At 36.9% G+C, this 21,841-nt stretch overlaps 4 protein-coding genes across 10 annotated transcripts; 1 reads left to right on the top strand and 3 right to left on the bottom strand.

The window, feature by feature from the left end:
- Nucleotides 1–1,884: 1,884 nt before the first annotated feature.
- LOC125193362 lies at nt 1,885–4,252 on the bottom strand. The gene has a single exon (XM_048091134.1). It carries the CDS (start codon nt 4,250–4,252, stop codon nt 1,991–1,993), a length of 2,262 nt encoding a protein of 753 aa, XP_047947091.1. The 3' UTR covers nt 1,885–1,990.
- A 2,522-nt stretch (nt 4,253–6,774) lies between these two features.
- On the bottom strand, nt 6,775–13,541 carry LOC125191732. Of its 5 annotated transcripts, XR_007171221.1 has the most exons (16): nt 13,401–13,541; nt 13,163–13,325; nt 12,955–13,006; nt 12,818–12,857; nt 12,149–12,253; nt 11,252–11,364; nt 11,097–11,162; nt 10,868–11,010; nt 10,664–10,742; nt 10,519–10,580; nt 9,798–9,902; nt 8,854–8,929; nt 7,775–7,887; nt 7,438–7,475; nt 7,296–7,355; nt 7,151–7,211 (listed from the first exon to the last, which is right to left on the bottom strand). XR_007171221.1 is itself a non-coding variant. In XM_048089136.1 (15 exons), the coding sequence occupies exons 1-15, from the start codon at nt 13,486–13,488 to the stop codon at nt 7,103–7,105; spliced, it is 1,374 nt and encodes a 457-aa protein (XP_047945093.1). In that variant the 5' UTR covers nt 13,489–13,541; the 3' UTR covers nt 6,775–7,102. The 5 variants fall into 5 exon arrangements, 1 of the variants encoding a protein (XP_047945093.1); XM_048089136.1 differs by lacking the exon at nt 7,438–7,475 and having other exon boundaries at nt 6,775–7,211; XR_007171224.1 differs by lacking the exons at nt 7,151–7,211; nt 7,296–7,355; nt 7,438–7,475 and adding an exon at nt 9,378–9,471 and having other exon boundaries at nt 7,840–7,887; nt 8,854–8,924.
- A 2,389-nt stretch (nt 13,542–15,930) lies between these two features.
- Nucleotides 15,931–18,853, top strand: LOC125197341 (uncharacterized protein At3g61260). Of its 2 annotated transcripts, none has more exons than XM_048096076.1 (2): nt 15,931–16,739; nt 18,428–18,853. In XM_048096076.1, the coding sequence occupies exon 1, from the start codon at nt 15,980–15,982 to the stop codon at nt 16,736–16,738; it is 759 nt and encodes a 252-aa protein (XP_047952033.1). In that variant the 5' UTR covers nt 15,931–15,979; the 3' UTR covers nt 16,739; nt 18,428–18,853. The 2 variants fall into 2 exon arrangements, with proteins under 2 accessions (XP_047952033.1, XP_047952032.1); XM_048096075.1 differs by having other exon boundaries at nt 18,422–18,853.
- A 679-nt stretch (nt 18,854–19,532) lies between these two features.
- On the bottom strand, nt 19,533–21,595 carry LOC125197304 (vesicle-associated protein 2-1-like). 2 transcript variants are annotated; one of them, XM_048096031.1, is made up of 7 exons: nt 21,518–21,595; nt 21,351–21,421; nt 20,953–21,034; nt 20,501–20,613; nt 20,243–20,380; nt 20,052–20,152; nt 19,533–19,968 (listed from the first exon to the last, which is right to left on the bottom strand). In XM_048096031.1, the coding sequence occupies exons 1-7, from the start codon at nt 21,570–21,572 to the stop codon at nt 19,791–19,793; spliced, it is 738 nt and encodes a 245-aa protein (XP_047951988.1). In that variant the 5' UTR covers nt 21,573–21,595; the 3' UTR covers nt 19,533–19,790. The 2 variants fall into 2 exon arrangements, with proteins under 2 accessions (XP_047951988.1, XP_047951989.1); XM_048096032.1 differs by lacking the exon at nt 20,953–21,034 and having other exon boundaries at nt 20,501–20,629.
- Nucleotides 21,596–21,841: the final 246 nt, after the last annotated feature.

Here is a 21,841-nt window from a genome sequence, read left to right as displayed (position 1 = left end):
CTGTATGACAAAGGTTGTTTGTGGTTCAGCACTGAGCTTTTGGTGATTCCTTTACCTGCAATATTTTAATGGTGTTGCTTTAGTGCCAAAATGATTCTGTAAGGATAAATGATAAGAAATCTTTGTATTGGAGCCAATGTTTAGCCTATACTTTGGCATCGGTTGTTCGTCATCATGGTTCAGCATTGAGCTTTTGGTGATTCCTTTACCTGCAAATGCAATATGTTTAATGGTGTTGCTCTAATGCCAAGTTGATTCTGTAAGGATAAATGATAAGAAACCTTTGTATTGGAGCCGATGTTTAGCCTATACTTTGAAATTGGTTGTTCGTCATCATGGTTCAGCATTGTGCTATTGGTGATTCTTATCTAAATTACAGTGATACTCTAAGAAGGTAATGATATTACTGCTTGCCACTTGTTGTGTAGAGTTCTAAGGAATGACACTTCTTTTGCTCATATATCATCCCTTTGAGATCTTCTCTGATGCTGTGTTTTCCTTTCACGACTCTGTTCTTTTTAGTTTTGGATTGGTGAAAATGTATATTTGACTCGAAAGTTCTTGGCTCTTTCCTGGAGTTGCCATAATCTTATTGTTAAACACAAAGTTTTTGGCTCTTTCCTGGAGATGCCGTGTTTTCCTTTCACGACTCCTGTCCTTGAAATTGGTCTATGTTTTGCTTCTAGTATTAAGAATCGCCAAACTAAAAGCTAGGTTATAGCTCTGTCACCTGGAGTGTTAATGAGCTATGTAAGGTATCAGCCTACAGTTTCTGGTAATTCTTCCTAAAGTGATGCACATGCTTAGGGCAATGAAAAGTTATGCTATTGAAATAGATAAGCATGTGCACAAAACATCTCTGTTTTCACCCTACTTCTTTCTAATCTTATTAGCTTGGATTTGGATGACAAAATAGGAATCTGAAGGCTGAAGATAGCAAGGACATGGGGAAATGCATTAGCTAATTGGTTACAATTTCATTGTTGTGGTTCAAAATTATCTCCTACTGGTAAGGGGAGTTGGACATGAAAAGAAGAAGGGTTTACCTTGAGAACACAGATTAACTCTTGAGACTATTATCATCTATAATTTGTTTTTTGCTTACGTATCCTTATGGAACAGTTTCAGTCTGTAGACTGGCCAACAGTTCACCTCTGGAAGAAACTTGTCATGCTTTAAATTTTGGGGTGTCAAATTCATTGATTCATGGTATGGAAATGATGTTTTGAGGCTTTAGTATATTGTCATGTGTGTCTGTGGAAATATTTGCTCATTAACTAGTAAATACTCCCCCCATCCCACTCTAAGTGGAGCATTTCTTATTCACGGGATTTTATGCAGTGTTGTTTTGTGAGTTAAGTGGAGTGAGAATAAAGTAAGAGGAGAAAGTAGAGACTAGAGAGAGTGATGTTTTCATTTTAATAAATGTGTGTTTTAGACTGGGACATCCCAAAAAGGTAAATGTGTCACTTAGAGTGGGATGGAGGAAGTATGTTTTTTGAAGGATGTTCGCTTTTCATGCAGGTTAAATGCTATAGAAAGGTGCTTTCAAGTTTCAGATATTTTCCTTTATATGAAATTAATTAGTTTCTAAAATTAAAGAAAATTGAAACTGCTTCTGAATCACAAGTCATGGTTGCTTATATGTTTTATATCCTATCTCAGATTTTGTTGGCTTAGTCTTAGCATCTTTTAACCTATATATATGTATCTGATATTCATGGTGAACCAGCTTTACTATGAGATAGAATTAACTTGCTTATGTAATTAAATGGTGTTCTTACCTAGCATTTGATAAAGTGACAGGGAAGTTTCTTTACTTGCCTTAAATGATACTGATTTTCACATTCAGTTTTAGAAGCTCATCCTATTCATGCACAAAGCTAAACAGCAACTTTATGTATTTATATAAATGTGTAAACTATAAATATTGATCCCGATCAACACGCAAAATGATATGCCTCTATACATACTCCTCTACTATTTTATTCTAATCGATGTTGAGACATAAGTCAGGAGAAGAACTACTTGTTGTACAAGACTCTTGACGTAGCAAATCATTCTCCTTGCCCACTGCACGCCATTTATTAATGCATGCCATTTTGTTTGGATTTGAACTCAGGGAGGAGGAGCAGGAGCTAAGAATCTCCAATATCTTTTCTGTTTTGCCTAGTAGAAGAATAGCACCACGAACGCTTTCCTCTCTCTGTTCAATGGAACTCTGATGGCATTTTATTGATATGGCATGCTGCAAGTTGGTAAGGCAAGCGCCTATTATGTCAGTGATCATGGCGGTAAGATTCTCCAACATTGCCTTACTGCATTCATTTGATCTATTTTCAGTTGCAAGCAGAAGGGTTTGGCATATTCTGTACATCGAATTTGCAGCCAAAACCTTGACGGGCCACTTTGAAGGAGTGTACTTTAAACAACCAAGTGTGTCATTCTGTCTCAACTCTGAAAAAATGTTCTTTGCTATGTCTGAAAGCTCTTGAATTGTGTCTCTTGGGCTCTTTTCCTGCAGTGCCAACTGACGGAGATCCACGTCGAGCCACCTGTAGTGAAGGTCAACCCCTCCCCACACCATCTCTGCTGCTTTCCTGACATTTGTCAAGTCTTCATTAGCATCAAGGTTGTTTTCTATGAATCTAACATATTTAAGGCCTTGATGCACAGATTTCATCAGCCCTTTTAGGGATTCAAAGTCGGTGTTACTAGTTGCAACTGCAATACTCGTCAGTGTCACCAGAGGAAGAGCCCAGCTGTAGGGAGGTTCTTCAGATTCCAATGAAGGAACCTTGTAGCTGTCAAATTTATGTACCCCGTCAAATCCTCTTGATGGATTGAGAGTCTCCATTAGTTCTGTGAGGTATCTTGGCTGCTTTCGTCTCCCCATTCTAACCCAGTGTCCAATGGCGTCCCTGTCATTTTCCATCATCACGTCTACCAGTTCATCCTCTCCTTCGAGGTGCAGAACATAACTGCTGAGATCCAGTTTGCAATTGCCTCTGGAATCCGAATCTGTATCAGAGTTCACAATTGCATTGTGGCATTTAACCAACCCAACAAGTTTCTTGCAGCAACGATGTATTTTTATTAACTGGATAACAATGATGATTGATATTCGCCCGACTATCTTGCTCAAGATCACCATTGCTTTCTGGATGAAAATGCATAAACCAAATACCTTGTCCTTTACGGTGTGCACAAGCTTTCTACTGCTTCGGCCGCATATTGTCAAATCCAGCGGAAGCGCTCTGAGTTGGTACAGCTTATGAACCCAGTAACCCTCTACTGATAATAACCCGTGTTTGCTTCCATGTTTCATTCTCTTCGGGCACCTAAACTTAATTGCTATGAACCATCTTGTTGCAGGGGCAATTGTGCCTCCCACGACCGCAGCTGCCTGAGTCGCCAGTATCAATGTAGTCGACCACTTGTAGTCCGATTCCCCTTCACAGAATCTGAATTCCCATGGCATCAGGTAGCTACGAAGCACAGCCTCTCCCAGAGTAACCGCGGTGAGGAGGCAGAACGCCCCTGACGCAGTGCAAGTTGCCAAACGCCCCATCACGAACTGAGGGCTGCAGGTATGCGCCATCATCCAATGCCTAGCCAGATCATCTCTCATAATCCGAGTTATCGAGCCATTGCAACTGGTCGTTTCGCGTTCCTTCATTGCCACTAAATACTTCTTGCTGTACTTAATATCCAACACACACTTGGTTGCAGGAATCGCAAGTGATGAAGAGATCACGATCGCGAATAACACGACCATCAGAGACATCATGACCGCATGCTCGTACCAGAACACGTAGATGACCCCGGTGCCCATCTGGATGCAGACGTTGACGATGACAGTAACAACAAGGATCCCAAGAGCCACCACATTCATCATGAGCTCTTTAGTCTCCATGGCTCCTAATGAAGGCATGGAGTTTCCTATGGTCGTGCAGATGAAGGCGGTGCTGCTGAGCTTTGCCAGCTGATCATGGGCCTGGGGCATCGACGTGTTGAGATCAACCGCGAGCTTGACCGCGACGCCTATGAGAGTGAGAGTCGTTGCGTTGAGAGCGAAGAACTTGCAAGGGAACCAGAACTTCCTGTAGCGGAAGCTGTGGAAGGCGTCTAAGGCCATAGCTATGGCACAAGCTGCGGATGCTGCTACGACGTAGAGGCCGATCCACGGCATCGGCTCGTTGAATCTCGAGTCATCCAGTATTCCATTGATGGTGCAGCCGATCTTGCCCATGTAGACTCACCTGGTCTAGTCTCTGGATCGATTATTCACTCAAATTTGGTTTGATTGTTGAATAAATATTGTGGTATTGAAGTTGTTTGGGATGAGTGGAGCGTGTTGAATGTTGAAACTCCAATTATTTAATTTCAGATGCATCCATAGTTGATGACATTGATGATGACGTTTACTCAAACAAGACATTATCTTTAATATATTGGAAGAAGCAATTATTTTAGTCAAGAAAAATTATTATTTGCTCTAACTTTTTTCTTTTTATAATAATATATTACTTCCATTCTTTTCAAGATGTCCATATTTTTAAGTGGTATGAGATTTTAAGAGGAATTTTTAGGTGAAATAAATAAAGAGAAAAAGAAATAGTTAAATATTTTAATGAAGAGAGAGGGACGAAAGATTTATTTTTATATGTAGAAAATAAACATCTTGAGTGGAACTAAAAAAAAGGAGAGTTGGAATCGTGAATGAGAATGGGACTACGTAAAGTTTGTTGAGTCACGATTGACTTTTCATCTTGTATACTCCCCCTGTCCCCTATTAGGAGTCACTCTTTGACCGGACACGGATTTTAAGAAATGTAAAGAAAAGTTGGTTAAAAAAGTTAGTGGAATGTGGGACCCATTTTTTTATATTGGTTTTATAATAAAATGTGAGTGAATTGAATTAGTGTAATGTGGGACCTACTTACTATTTATGGTAAAATTAAAGTGTGACTCTTAATTGAGGACGGACCGAAATGGAAGAGTGTGACTCTTAATGGGGGACGGAGGGAGTATTTTTCTATTATGAATGTGTGATACTTACTTTTTTCAAAATCTGCTGGAGAAATTCTTCTATTCAAGAAACAACTTTTTAGATTTCCAATTGAATTAGTCTCATTTTCTTTAGACTAAAAACAATTTTATTAATTAATATATTTATCTTGTCTTTATTTTATTATTATTGAATTCACTAAACTTTATTTTCGAAGTGTTGAAAAGAAGCGTCTTTAATTAAATTGGGATAGTATTTTAAAATTTATTTTACATCTTTAAGAAAGAAATTTACGTAACACGACATTATCAAGATGTGCAAAGACGAACTACTGCCCCTAAATTGTCAATGATGACGCATTTGAACTTTTACAACTTTTGGATCTAAATTTGATGTGACGCATACTTTGGAATAAAATGCAAATGGAGACATTAATTTTAGACACTATCTAACTTTGTGAATGAACACTCCACTTTGTTCAGAGGAGGGAAGTCTTCACTTACTCAATCAATTGTTAGTTTCAAAATATTTCTCGTACACGTGAGGGCAAGCGGTAACTAATCCGTAGGTCTAGGCCGGATGAGAGTTTCAGGAATATAGGGCCGCATGCGGTAGAACCAGTCATTATAAAAATTTTACCCAAACACAGTTTTTGCCTACAAGGATAGCGCCGTTGGTAACGGAGGGGCAGATCTTGCTACAATGAGCCTGGGTTCAAATCTTACTGCTGTCGTGTAGTTGCTTTCATCTCTCAGGCTCAAGCGTGTGGCATTGGGAGATGGACTTCTGGCGGCCAGTGAGTTAAGGCCTCCCCTTAACGGGCTACTGTATATCCTAATTGAGTCTCCTCACATAATGTCGGGCTGGAGTGTGGGGGCCGCTAAGGCGATGGAATTGCCTTTTTGTAGTTGCTTTCATCTTTCAGGCTCAAGTGTAAGACCTTGGAAAATGGGCTTCTGGCAACTAGTGAGTAAAGACTTCTCCTTAATGGTTACTGTATATCCTGATTGAGTCCCCTCACATGATATCGGGTCGGATTAAGCGGCCGCTAAGGCGACTAACCACCTTTTTTGCTGCAGTGAATGACACGAACTGGAACATGGTGCCATTTACGAAAAGGATGGGCCACCGAATTGAAGTGTGTACTACGTGTTCAGTTTTCCAAATTTAAACCTTGTTTCGGGAGCTGCAATTTGATAATTCCAATAATGATTTAACTTCATACCTCTTTCCTTTAATATGTGTAATTTGGGGAATTGAATAAAGAAAGGGGTAAAATTGTCATCTCGTATTCAGTTTTTGGTACAGTTTTCCATGCAGATACAAATACTACTCCTAACATATTTTAAGCAATAGTCCCAAGATAAACTGAGTCACATTTTTTTTTTTTGAATGTTCGGTTAAGTGAATCATTTTTTTTTAGTAAAAAAATCATCTCTCTTATTTTATTCTTCATCTATTTTATTCTATATTTATTTCTCTATTTATTTAATGAAAAGTGCTGAGTCTTCTATGATTTCAAGGACTAGCAAGAAATATAAACGGAAAACTGAACAATTTGAAATGTCAAAAATTAGTGCCATTTCTTCTTGTTTGTTTGAAGGTGAATACATTTTTCTTTCTGAGATATATTCTACTCTAAATGACACATTTCTAAATATAGAAACATCCACAAAGTATAGCAAGTCAGAATTCCTGGCACTTTTTCAAGATTGCGAGTAAGGAATGTAGTGTTTTCTTCTAATAGATTGACATTGCAGGTGTGTTTAACTGTCTTAGAATACATAATTCCTGCAAATTGCAATCGAAAGGCATAGAGTTTATTTGTCTCAAAATCTTGCATCTACGAATAATTATCGAGAATAAAAGTAATAAGGTCAGTTCCTTATACTTTAGCAGTATAAACACTTTACATGCTATTGATAAACAATAGACGAGCATTGGATCACAGGCCGGTCGATCCCTCAGGCTCAAGGTGCATTACACATGATTGATAATCAATTGTCACCCTTCCTCATCCTCTACAAGAGACAGTACAATAACTGGACCTTCATCTTCTCCATACATTCAAAAATCCACTGACTTCCACCTTCAAAAGATAAAATCACTCAGCTGCGCACCTTTCTTGTCCCTGACGTTTTTATTCTTTAAAATATAGGCGTTATCTTCAACATTTGCGTTCAAACAGTTCATCCGATGCCTGAGAAATCAATATTGTTTTATCAGAAGCTGAAAACTCTGAGATAAAACATGTTGGCAATATTAGTAGCAAGCAATCACAAACCACTCAAAGTGATCTTCACAGCAGATAGAGTTCACAATGATTGATAGTCCAGCAGGTTTCCTACAAGCAAAATTGCATTTGTCAGTATTCAATCCTTTAAAGATGGCTAGAGATCACGACGAGAGCCTGAGAGAAATATTACAAGTTAATCTTATGCTTTTGGGTTAGGCATATATGATCCTGAAATGAAATTGGAGGGAATCATGAAATCAGACATAAACATGTTTTTCCTTATATCTCTTGGGAGTCAATTCCATGATTTGACAATTTTCTTTTACATTGTGGGATGATGAATACGATCTGAAACTAGAGGTTGAAGGCGACCTTTCCCAGATTCAGGAAACTCAAAGCAGATAACAAGTTTATCACAAGGGAATCAATTCGTAAAACATTTGTTTCTTGCAAAGAGTGGTAACGTGAAACAAGAAACGAAGGAGCTTATGCAAATATGCAGCAGGTTTGGTTGGAGCATCACTTACCACGTTGCGGAGTACATATCATAGAACTTGTCAAAAGCTTTATCAAAACAATAATGACAAGCTAAGAGATCCTTGATACTAGTCACCCGGCAAGTTGACTTACAACATTTAACCTGTGATGAAAAAAAGAGTTAATAACTAGTAGCGGTCATCCAAGCAAAAAAAAAAAAGGAAAAAGAAAAGAAAAGAAAGAAAGATGAGCAGCAAAAGAAACACATAGAGTAGTGCAACTATTTTTTTTGTCTAAAATAGCTGTGTTCTTTCCATCCTCTTAGCCTGTAGTAACACTATGAGCCATAAACTAAAGATAAAGCGTCGTACAATCTCTGTCCGCAATTCAAGCAGAAAGGTGAATTGTGTTATGGTGATATTAATCATCAGCTATTTCATACTCTCTCCGTCCTTTAACGGTAGCAACTTTTGAAATAGCACAGTTTTAATGCACAATTGGTAAAGTAAGAGATAGATAGATAGAAAAAGTGATTGAAGGATTGTTAGTGGAGAATGGATCCCACCTCATTAGGAAGAAAAAAGTTTCCTAAACTAGAAAGTGCATAATTTTATGGGACGGATAAAATTGGAAATAGTTGCTATTTTTAAAATACAGGGGGAGTACAAGGTTAAATTTCTAAGACGGTTAAGTCCTTATTTCTTTTCCGTTCTTCCCGTTATATGAGTGTTCCGGCGAAATTACTAGATTCAGTTCCATATATTCACACCATATTGCACCAATAAATGGCAAGAAAAGAAGATATTGACTAGAAATTTATCAGCATGTGTTTCTCATTCACTTCATTATAAAACATTAACTTTATGTGTGTGCGCCTCATTTACTTGATATTTGATAAGATCAAATTATATGCACAAACTCCTCTAAAATCATGCAAATGTGGTGCACTGGCAATATTCTACAAGCATGATTTCCATAGCAACCATAAACATAAATAGATACAAATTAGATTTGCATAGCTTCTGATAGAGAATTCCTAGATCTCTCAACCCCAGCATGATGGAACTCACCCTCCAAGATACCCAAACTGATTCTCAGAAAAATTTAAAAAAGTAAAATAAATTCTTACCAGACGGTTAAGTTTATACGAATAAAATTGTTGATGTATTGGATTTTCTGTGATGTGTTCAGCCAGATGACCTGCACTGAAAACTCAAGGCCATCACTCATTCTCTTCAAGTAATACATATAGAAAATAATTTGTGGAAGCTGTAAAGATGAAAAAGGCCATCAAACAAATCACGTGAGCCCTTGACGATGAGTATGAGTAATTCTTATAAATAATTGAAAATATAGCAGATACGGGTTCATATTCTCCATATTGATTGATTGTACCATGGGTTGAAATAATTGCAGAATAGCTAGAACAAAACAATATGCAAGAATGAGGAATGAGAGGTAGTAAAATTGGCTTCCATCAATCAGTTTGATTAAAATAAACACGTCTAAATTTATAAAAAGAAGTGAGAAGCCTATTAATAGATGACCGAGAGAATGATGCATTTTTGTTTCTCATACCAGGTGAAAATATAGGAAAGCACAACTGATGAATATTACCAGACAGATTAAGATGATATATGTATATTCCCATACCTAGAGAACTATTGCTAATATTCTTCTGCATTCTTCAACTAGTCAAGATGTACTCCCTCCGTCCACGAATAAGAGTCCCGTTCACTTTTTTGCACTTGTTTTGTAAAAATAATAATAAATAGTTAAAGTGGAGAAATGATAAAGTAAGATAGAGAATAATGTAGACAAGACTCTTATTTACATTATTCTCTATCTTACTTTATCATTTCTCCACTTTAACTATTTATAATTATTTTCACAAAACAAGTGCAAAAAAGTGAACGGGACTCTTATTCGTGGACGGAGGGAGTATATACTAATGATGAAAAGAACCTTGTTTATCATCCAGTGCAATAAAGAAATATTAATGCACACCAACCAAGTTGATCCACGACATTTGTTGAATAAAGAGAAGAGATTGGAACAAGTTAAAGAGCTTACCAATCACAAAAGTTATTCTTACAGCCTAGACAAGCAGCCAAAGTGGTTGATCCACGACATGTGTTACACCTTGCGTTCAAGAAATTCTTCCCAATTTGGTGGCATCTGCAGATACAGACAGCATGTCATATGTATCATTCAAACTCAATTCTAAGTTTCTAACTATCTAACGAAAATATATAATCAGCTAGTTCAGCGTGCTTCCTCATAGACACTGAAAACCAGTGGTTTCTCTGTTTATTTTCCTATTCTAGCTAAAATAATCGAGATGCAAGTAGAATTGTCAAGCCACTTTTTCATTTTATATGATAAATGGTATGATGTGAAGATCTCTGGTACACAATTGGTGTCCTACTCAGCGTCGTATTCGATTTTCAAGTTATGTAACCAAAAAATATTAAATAATGTAGTATAATTTTAACAAACATTCCAAACTCAGAAAAATGGACACAGTTTTACAATGGACACTAATTGTGGACTGGGAAATTTCATCTCAAATTTCATGTACTACTAGATTGCATGCGGTCCAGCTTATAAGATAAAGACTTTTCATGCTGACCATTCACCTAGACATGTGTCAACTTAATCAGATGTCATAGACATTGGCAGAAGAAAAGGTGTGTTGTGAGTTTGCAACAAGCCCTACTTCACATCCAGAAAGTAAGGACAACAGAAGAAATTTTATCAACAGAACATGAGAGCAAATTATGCACACAAGGACCTTCTGTACAAATCAAGAAGATCTCTGGATACTGTATTGGATCTGTTTTGTACCATAGCAACCTGCAAAGAAACATTCCATGATTAATAAAATGCTCAAACAAAAAGTTATGATTTCAATCATGAGAAAAGAACTGGTTGCATGCCTCGCCTGCTCGACAGGATTCACTAGATGTCAACATCAAGCAGTCTTCTGGAAGATGCCCAGGCTTCTTGCACTTCCAACTACAACAGAGAAAATTTCCCAGTATGAGATCCAGACTCAATAGAAGTTCAACATCTGAGTCTTGGCGAATCGGACATTAACTGCTTGCATATTTTCACAAAAGCGCATAAATAGCTGATTATACCATTCATAAGTGCAAAGCCCAGATATCTTCTTTGACCAGCGATGCCTATCATAATCCCATGTGTCCCCTCCAGATTCAGGCACCTCCAATGTACATCGACGTGTAGATAATGGCACAACTTGGAGTTGCTCACCTTGGGGGCCCTGGAAGTAGGTTTTAAGTCAAAACTCGAAAGGAAGATAATGAAACAAAATAATGAGTGTATTGTTAGACCAAGAGAAAGAAGAACCTTTTGGAACTTAATCCTCTGAAGAAGTTGAGCTTTGCACTCCATGCTGCATATATCGTCATCAGTCTACAATGACAAAAGATCACAAACTTAATCAGGTACTAAAAGTTATTCCAAGAGGACACAAAAGCAAAGTAAAATCCTAGATGCCTCACCTCATTGCATATGTACTCCCCATAATTTCCACATATAACGCATACAGGTTCTCCTGGAGCAGGATACCTCTGTTCATATTGTGTCTTGATATGATCAGCTTCCTCTGTGCTAGCTAAGAAAGTCAGAGATCAATTAATTAGTGGTCCACATAAGAGATCAATAACTCATTATGAGCAATACTGCATTGATTTTGTCCCCATATGCACAAGTTTTAGCAGGAAATAGTTTAGATTACAGTAAGTTATTGACATATGAACTTGTTAGTGCCTTGAATTATGTGTCTCTTTACGTTTCTCATTGTCTCGATTACACAATTGCTCTATTCTGTCACAACAGAACTTTCACACCAACTCCAGAAATAGTAAATTCACTTGACTATAGAACTTTTAATTGCATAGAGAAAAAAACCAGGCACCAGCACATTATATATGTATCTGATAGTCATTTCAGAGGTCTCAAGGATTCAGGTTTCACCAATTCCAATGCACAGTACATTCACTTGCTCAATCACTAAAGCAAAATAAATGGTTTCCTTGCTATAGAAAGAACTTCTACATAAATAATAAGCAGCAAAATTGATCTCCTCATGGTCTACTAATGAACTCAACAGATCTTATCACCTCAAGATACAGCATATTAACCATCATCTGCCTAGAGAATTGTCCTGAAATTAGGAGATCTAAATTTTATGGGAAAAATATTCATGTGACTGAATTGGTAAAGACCAATGATCATTTAAATTAGAAATTCATTCTGGTGATGCTAATAAATTTCAGGTTTAGCATTATTACTCAGTAAACAATCTTATAAGCTGCATTTCGATCTACATCTTTTATTTCATATCAGATTCACATGTAGTTCAATACTGTTAAATCTGTTCAGGATTTGCTTCTAACCAGAAACTGGAAAGTACTGCATTTCACTGCTAGGATTGGAGGGCTCTTGCGAAACATTTGAAGTACCTCGGTCCTCTTTACAATCAGAAGAACTACTTTCATCGCCTGCACATTTGAACATTCCTTATGGAGATTACAATACATGTTTCTAAGTTGCAAAAATGCAAGTGCACTTATACAAATAAGAGGAAGCTACTAACTTGCTCAAAGTATACGTAATAAAAGAAATAACATAAAATTCCGGCACAGAACTAGTAAAATCTTAACAAGTTCTAGAAATTTTTTCATAATTCACATGTCAATTAAAACATCATAGTGGTGCTGGTGCAAAACGGTTTTTCAGGATCCATGACACCACTTTACCATAAATCACGCAGATTCCTAAACTTGCATAAATGTTCATGGCATGCATAATGCTAATTCAGGGCAACTTAGATACCTCGACCAAATTCAGTCTGAAAGCAAATCAAAGATATCATGCCGAGTTTTTTTGTTGCTAGCTAAGTGATCTAGTGGTTCTTGCTCTCAATGAACTATGGAATAGAAGTGTGAATATAGCCAATAGTATTTTTTATTACTCTGGTACCAGCAAAATGACCCAATTAAGATATTTAGCATCATACGTAGAAATCAGACTCTCAAATGTAGAATTGGGAAGAACAAACTTACTCTCGTAACCCACTAACTTTAAAGCTGAGCTTGAATTTTCCTGTAAAGAAAAAATCTCATCAATTTGCAATTAGAACCAAACAGAAGAAAAAAGGATACACAAAATCAGCAGAAGTAAAATAGACAGTTGACATCACCAGCACATCAGCAGTTAACTGTTGGTATGGTTGGGATGCATTAGCTTCGTCCCTGTTCATCCAGAAGTAATTAATTTAATAGCAACAACACGAAATTAAACAACTAAAATGAAAGATTGACCACAATCAATACAACAATCAGCATTTTCATCAACAAACAATCCATTCATGAGATCATGATGGTAGCAAAATTAACCAATAAACTGACCTCCGTTTTTCAATGTACTCCTGGTGGGACATGGGGCCATCATATTCTTTAACGACAACTGACTGAGGCGGCGGCGGCAGCGGCCTCGGCTCACGCCGTCGCTTTCTTTGCGGAGTGGTGAGTGGCTCTTCCGAAGGAGTATTGCCGGTGACAATATTGTAAGCTGAAAATTGAAGAAGAATCAATCAATAGAATGATAGAAACAGAGGAAGGTGAAAGTTGTGGAATTGGAAGTTACAGTTGAGATTTTGAAGGACGGAATTTAGGTTTAATTTCTTGTTGTACGCATATGAGGGATTCTTGTAGAAATTCGACGGAGTCGCCATTCATCCGACGCACCAACGGCTTCAGATTCGGAAGAACAATTAGTTTATACACGAGTACAACTGTACAATCCTTAATAAAAAAAATAAAATAAAATAAATTGTCTAAAATGTCACAAACAATAGATAAAGTTTGGTTTTTTCCCATAAATTATAAAAGTTGCACCTAAAGTAATAAACTTTATCGGATCGTGCAAATTTCCCAAACTACCCGACTTGACGACATATTTCAGTTAATGACTTATCCCAAGTGGCGTGCCGGAGGCGTGACTTGGCAAAATTACTGAACTCAGGTAATAAAACCTCTTTTTGGCTAATTTCGAAAGCGCAACCCCCATTCAATCGACGGAAAATATAATCGACAAGAGTGAAATCGTCGACAAACGGTTTAGGGATGAAATCGACAATGTGTAAAGAAGGTTCAATAATAAAAAAAACATAAAACGACGTCGTTTTGTGTCCAGTCAGAAATTTGGTCAAGTCACACCTCCGGCATGCCACGTGGGATAAGTTTTTAATGGAAATATATCGTCAGGTCGGGTAGTTTGGGAAATTTGCATGATCCGATACAGTTTAAATATGAAAATTTTTTAATCAATTATACACCGTTAATTTGCATACACGCTCAATGTTACTTTCATTATCTTTTCCCTCTCTCATGTATTTCCTACGTTCCACAATATGAATCACACTTTTCCATTTTGGTCCGTGCTATAATAAAAATCAAACTTCATTTTTATCATAGCAGTAAGTAGGTTGCACATTCCACTAACCTACTCCACTCACATTATATTATACAACCAATATACAAATTGAATTTCATATTCCATTAAGGGCATCCACAATGGGGCGGACTATACGACGCCCTAAGCCTCGCCTTATGCACCGCCATATCAGCATTTTATCCTCCAACTCTTCCACCTGTAATGAGGCGGACTATAGCCCGCCCTAAGCCCCGCCCTAAGCATTTTACTTATTATTTGAATATTTAAACACTACAAAAATTCATTAATCCTATTTTTTTATATTTGCAAATATATCAATTAGCAAGAATAAAAATATAAAAGCACCACAAATTAAAGGCATATATTATTGTCAGTATTTATTTTCTATTTTTTATATTTTATGCTTGCAAATATGGAAATCGTCGAAATTCATTATTGAATTTAGAGAGAAATTGAGATGGGGAAGAGAGTAATGTGAAATGTGTGAAATGAAGTAAAAAATTGGTGATATATATAGAAGAAAATATAAAAAAAAAAAAGAAAAAAAAGAGAGAAAAGTGTGTCCATAGTCCGCCCTATAATCCGTCCCCCCTGCAATGGGGCGGACTATAGGCCGGACTATGCAAAAATGTGTGCATAGTCCGCGGACGATGCATAGTCCGCGGACTAAGGAATGGGCTTAGGGCGGGTTGCTGCAATAGAGGACTAAGGGGCGGACGATGCATCGTCCGTCCCATTGTGGATGCTCTAATAATACTTTAGTTATTTTGTCTTTTTACTTTTCTGGACGAGGAAGTATCATTTTTAATTTTAATATTTTTGATACTAGTATATAAAAAAAGATTTTTTTTTAAATTGACAGTAAAATTAATTATTATAAATTAATTTTCAATATAAAATATTAAAAAAAATTATTCATAGTACTCCCTCCGTTTCATAATATATGTCACACTTTTTTTTAGTTTGTCCCACAAAAGATCACATTTCCATTTTTAGAAAAAATTCTCTCTTATATTAGTATAAAAATTATTTCACTCTATTTAACCCACAAAATAAAACTTCCTAAAATCTCGTACGGTACGTAATCAGTGCATACGTCTAATTTGTGAAATGTAGACCAATAGCTAATTGCGAGATTTTAGACCAATATCCAGAAAACCTTCCTTTTACTTTCATAACTTATTCTCCGTATAAGAAATATACTCCCTCCATTTTGTCATAGTTGAGTCATTTTTTCAATTCGGGAAGTTTATTTATAGTTGAGTCATTTCTATATATGGTAACTTTTTTCTCTTTTTTACTTTACTTTCTCTTACTTTATTCTCTCTATTTTATTCACTTTATATTTTATTCTCTCTATCGTTTCCTCTCTTTTACTTTTTTATCTATTTAGGAAGTATTCGGTTTGCAAGACTAAATCTCATGATTAAATATGTATCATGTTTGGTTTCTAAGATTGACCCCCACAACTTAATCCTGGATAGTCTCATGATAATTAGTCATAGCTTCCCCCTCCAACTAAAATAATCACACAACTTAATTCTAGATGGATAGTCCTATGATAATTAGTCATAGCAACCGAACGTCACCTTATTTAGTACACCCAATATTCATTTTTAAAACTCCGTGCCAAAAAGTTTCCCCTCAACTATGGCGAAATGGAGAGGGAGTATATATATATTTTTTTATCCTTTTGCGAAATTTAACCAGAAGCCCTAATTTGATTTGTTTATAGCAACGATTTTCCTTCCAAATTCCGTTGAGCGATCATGGGAGGTCACGGTGGATTGAACATCCTCCCGCAGAAGAAGTGGAATGTCTACAACTTCGATAATCGGGAGAAGGTCCGCCTCGACGAGGTAGCCGCCGCCAAGGAGGAACAGCTCAAGCGCGAGCAATCTCGCCGCCGCGACACCGAGCTTCGCCTCGAGAAGCTCCGTCAGGCTCGTGGCCTACCCAGCCAACATCCACCCGAAGCCGACGAAAAACCCTCTGTCGAAACTGCACCCGCTCCTGCCCCTGCCCCTGCTCCTGCTCCTGCTCCTGCTCCTGCTCCTGCTCCTGCTGTATCAATTGCCGAGCCCTCAAATTCGGCGTCTGATTCAAAGCACATTAATTTGTTCGAAGGAATCAGGATTTTCGACCCGATCAAGCCCGGCGATGAGAAGAAAAGTGAAAAGAGAAGCAGATTTGCGAGGGATGATGATAAGAATAAGAGGCTGAAGAAGGAGGAGGTTAGGGTTGTGGGGCCGGAGGATGAGAATCATAAATTTGGGTACGGAGTTGCTGGGAAAGGCGTTAAATTGCCGTGGTATATGGCGAAGAGGGTTGCTGATGGGGACGACGACGACGGTGATGAAGAACAGAGGCGTAAGGAGAAGAAGAGGAGCTCTGGTGGTGGTAAAAAAACAATTGAGGAGTTGAGGGAGGAGAGGCTGAATAGAGAGAGGAAGGAGAAGGAGAGAGAAAGGGCTTTGTTGATGATGAAGCATAAGAAAGATGGGGGTTTTTCTTCCCGGAGGAGATGAGGTAATTTCTTGCAAATTTGGATTAGCAGAGTATTGAATTTTCTATTTATCTGTTCAGCATTTGAATGTTGGGATGGGGGTTTTCAGTAGCAAGATTTTAGATTCTGATTGGTGGAGATGCATTAAGTAGAATGCCTAATTTGTTAATTCGTCAGGTGCAAGCATGCTGTTCTTGATCATAAAACACTCTATTTAAATACGACTTAAGGACTATGTTTATATGCTGAGTGATTGAGAAGCTTATATGCCATGGTGTTGATACATTGTGTAGCATAGTGTAGCTGGCATGATTTGTTTGAATAACTACTGATATAGGAGTGAATACCCCTATGCTGAAAAATCTTTGTATTTTCTTGTTACTGTGTATTTGCTGGTGCTATGTTTGGACTCTAAAGACTTTGCATAATGTATAAGTTCAATCCTGGAGCAGTGTCTGGTGTTATCGTGTTATGGTTTTTGTGTTTTTATTTGCCTGTGAAATTTGTGTATGTGCTTTAGAGCCGAGCAGCATTTGTGCTGTAGCAGGTGTTTGATTTTTTATTTAGGATATACTTCTTCAATATTTACATTAATTATTTATACTAGAAAATTAGTACTAGTTTATATACTTCCAGGAATTTCCACACATCAAGTCATTCCTACAGTAAATGCTTACTATTGCAGAGATGCTGGTAATTTGGACACAGATGTATACAATCTTACATAAACGCAACAGCTCTGAATCCATTTAAAAATAATTATTAGGGTAGATAAACTACCAGCTGCTTATAATTAATTTGGTTAGGGTTAATTACTAAAGTTGGTTATTGGTTTATGTGCGTGTAACATGCAATTAATATCAGGCCAAAAGTGTATGGATGAAATCAATGCTGCTTAATCCCTTCCATTAATCCATTGCTCCCTCTATCCCACTGTGAGTGGAGCATTTCTTATTCGACAAGGGATTTTTATGTAGTTTTGTTTTGTGAGTTAAGTGAAGGTGAATAAAGTGGAGATAATGATGTTTCCATTTTCGGAATTTTGATAGAGGTCAAGCTAATGATCTCCATTATCTCTTGAGATTATTTTCATTATTATGGAGATTGTTGAAAGATTACTTTAAATGGCAAGGATTTGATTCCTTGTTTGTGTATATGTTGATTCACTTTCCTAGATTAGAGTTCGTAGGATCCCTATAAATAGCTCCTCTTAAGAAGAGCTAGATATCTCGGAAAATAAAGTTTTTTAGGACGGTATCAACCATAGGCAGTTTCGAAGGATTATCTTGGGCCTCTTTGGTGGATTGTTCTTCTTTTGATATTAAATTCCAGTTCTTGTTTTATTTCCGCCTTCACTCCATTTCAAAATGTGTTAATTAGAGTGGGACTTTCAAAAAAGCAAAATGTGTCAATCAGGATGGGATGGAGGGGGTATTTAATTTCATTCTCTCTAATATCACAAGGCACACTTTATTTTATTTCTATTGAAATGGTTTATATTTACACATGACTGTTCTTTGTACTAGCAATAAATAATAGTTGTCACAATCTCACAAATCAAGAATAGGCAGCACAGCTTGATTTGACATGGCTTATTCGGGAAAGCAAGTTCTTCTATTTGCTGCGAATCTCTCTCTTATGTGATGTTTTAGATCTTTTATCTTAGGATGCCTTCAGCCTTGGTTAAGTGCTCTTCTTTTTCCAGTTCCAGGTTATGGCAGGTGATGCAAATCTGGGGTGTATTCACTCTTATTTCACAAGATGGCAGGTTGTGCAGCTAACGTCATGTATTCATGGAACAATTGAAACAGCGAGAGCCTTCTTGTACGGGATCCAAGAAATTTACATTCGACATCTATGCATATAAGTATAACAAGTCATTGTCAAGGGAGAAGTGCAGTAAGCAGCCAGTGGGCAGAAGAAACTACAAAATTCTTCAGTGGCAAGTTGTGTGCTCGGGTTCTTGGTTCAATCATTTGGCCTCGTTCGAGCAATTAGAGCCGGCATGTACATCATGATAATTTCTGGTTTGCATATCATAGTCCACTCAAAACCATTTCCTTAACATTGTTATTTTCAGCCTAAGTACTCAAAAGAGAAAATATCAATGGTTTAAAATGAGATTAAGTACTCAAAAGCATTGTTATTTTCCCGTCATTCACCAATAATTATCATCTCTTCTACTTCAGGGAAATGGTTTTAAAGATTAGACTATTTGGTGAATATATTAAAATTGAATAATTAAACTAATTTTCATAATTTTCATATAGAGATGGAGTGTTAAATTATGATCTCTTGCAACTAATTTTACTTCTTTGTATTACCATCAGAGATAATAATACAACAGAAGTCGAGGTTTTTGGGTACTGTCACTAGTCCACCATTTAAATAACTATTATAAATAGCATCAAGGTGCATGACCTCAAGACTTGGCATTAAAAAACAAAAATTAACCACCTTTATTGCATCCTGAAATGTAGAAGCTATTTTCTTCATTGTACGCCGAGAAAGATTATTATTCTGAGAGAGAGTTCTTTTGTTCCTCTTTAATTTGTTAAGCCATGAGCGCAAAGCGTATGCGCGAAATGATAGCTAGAGGAATGGGCAGACATGAGAATGTCTGCCCTCGTGGGCACGTTCCTCTCTGGGTGGGTCAAGTCTAATCGAACGTCCAGAATTTGACTCACGTCGTTGCTTCTCTTTTTAATGGCAGTGTTGGCGCTTCCGCATGGTTAGTATCATGACATAGAATGGTGTAGTTTATTTCACGTCATATGAAAAATAAAAAGGAAAGCATTCCACGAGCCACATCAAGATTCCAGAAAAAAGAAAAAAATTAAGCAAGGGACATTTCTTATACAATGCTAATAGTTTGAAATCTAATTACATACTTAAGCACAGTATACAGTGGAAATTATTTGGAATTTAGAGTTATATGTATATACCCTTTCCTTTGATGAAGAACAAAAGCAGATACAAGCACTTGGATTTGGACAAGCCAACAAGAACTAAAAATCATGGAAACACAGACATATTTTCACCTTTCCATTTTCACTTCACATATATAACACGAATCATCCGACGGGAACTTGAGTTTCAAGGCCGGATCTGCTTCTCTTACGCTGGAAAACAACTGTAAAGAAATGAAGACAGATATAGACGAGAGTCTTGACTACCCAATCCTCAACTGAATCCGAAACCAGCCTCTTTGCCATCTTTATTACAAAAAATGTCACCACAAACATCCAACTCCTGCACGGAAAAGACGTTAGATCATCACTGATGTACAAAACTAGAATCGTGCATGGTTGGCAGACAACAGATGATTTATTCACCATATCACTGGGAGTATCCTCATGATGAGGTACAAAAAGATCAAACTCAGAAACAGAACAGAGATGGCCTTCATGTACAGATTGTCACCAAGCCACCCAAGCTGCATCACATGTAACATGGAGATAAGATAAGTATTAAGACAAATGTACACAAAACATCGAAGAAAATATTTACAGAGAAGCGAACTAACCTTAGTACTATTCGAACTTCTTTTTTTCAAGATTTGTCCATTTATTGAAGAGCCTCCTCCTGATCTTTGCTGCTGTTGAGGAAGAACATATACAACCCTCAATTTGTAATCTCCAACGGCATGTGCTCTGTTGTTGAACTATAAGAAAGAAAATGGCAATCCAAATGTCTATAATATATCATCAAACTCTAAAAAATTTAGATAAGAGTTACTTGGAAAAGACACAGATTTCTACAAGTAGAGATGTTAGTTAATTACCAGTTTCTGTGTTCTAGCTACTGTGTCATCAGGACTTGCTAGAACACTCTTTATCAGAAACTTATCCTTGCACTCCATGTTTGGAGGGACCTCCTCTGGAGCGCGCATAATAACTGCAAAACACTCAAACTAGAAATAACAAAAGGAAAAGGTCTGTAAAGGAACAACAACATTCGACATGCGTTTCAAATGTACTTTCCAACAATTCCTTGCTTCGGAAATTGCCTCTTTTTGGGTCAAAATCAACATTTTTTCTGCTTTCGTTTCTCAAAGTAGGAACTTAACAGTTACAGATTTGAAATCCTGAGGTCCATTACAATATAATCAACCAAGAAGGGAAAGTTCTTAATCGAAACATGATTGTGGTATTAATTTAAACCAAAATTAAGACTAAACTTCTCTATATATATTATCTAAAATATAAAAATGAACATGTTTAATTTATGGTGCACCTTCAACGTGACAAGTTGTTCCAGGTGAAAGAATTCCATTATTTGGTTTAACAAAGTACTTTTCTGGACTTGTAGTCATAACCTGACAAATATTATGAAACTGAGACATATATACATACATATAGTAGTAGTAGTTACTCCCTCCGTCCCAACTTAATTGTCACACTTCATTTTTTTTAAACCATAAATGACAAGTAGGTCTCACGTTCCACTAACTCACTTCACTCATATTTTATTATAAAATCAATATAAGAATATGAGTCTCACGTTCCACTAACTTCTCCAACCGACTTTTCTTTATCTTTCTTAAAACCCGTGCCCACTCCAAGAGTGACAATTAAGTTAGGTCGGAGGGAGTATTATAATGGAAATGAAAGAAATCCAAATTTGATTTTTACCTTAAAAGCAACATGCCTTGAGGAGTTGCTACACAATCGAATCCCGCAAGATGCATTTTTCATTAACTCAACTGAGCAAACCAAAACACACAAACAAAAATCAACAATTCAAGAAACTGAAAAAATCAAATTAATTAAACAGCAAAGCATAAAATGGAATTACTGACAGCAGAAGGTGAGCTCTTGAGGTTCGATTAGGAGAAGCTTTTCGGAGATGGACATTTTTGAGCAACGACTTGCAGAAAAATAATTAGCAGTTGAAATGAAATGAATTGGCAAAAGTCTATATAAATTAATCAAAGTCAAGAAACTGGGACATGATTGGCTAGTTGCAAGCTAGAGAAGAGAATATGGCGCCAACGACTAAATTAATAGTCCCTCCGTTTCATGTTAATAGACTCATTTTATTATTTTGAGAAGTTCCAAGATAATTGAGTAGTTTCTATTTTTGACAAAAAGTAACTCTCTTTTACTTTATTATCTTTTTATCT

The sequence above is a fragment of the Salvia hispanica genome, chromosome 6, assembly GCF_023119035.1.
Source record: "Salvia hispanica cultivar TCC Black 2014 chromosome 6, UniMelb_Shisp_WGS_1.0, whole genome shotgun sequence".
Classification (NCBI taxonomy): Eukaryota; Viridiplantae; Streptophyta; class Magnoliopsida; order Lamiales; family Lamiaceae; genus Salvia; species Salvia hispanica.
The sequence above is the reverse complement of the archived record's forward strand: the minus strand, read 5'-3'. Positions and strand labels throughout refer to the sequence as shown.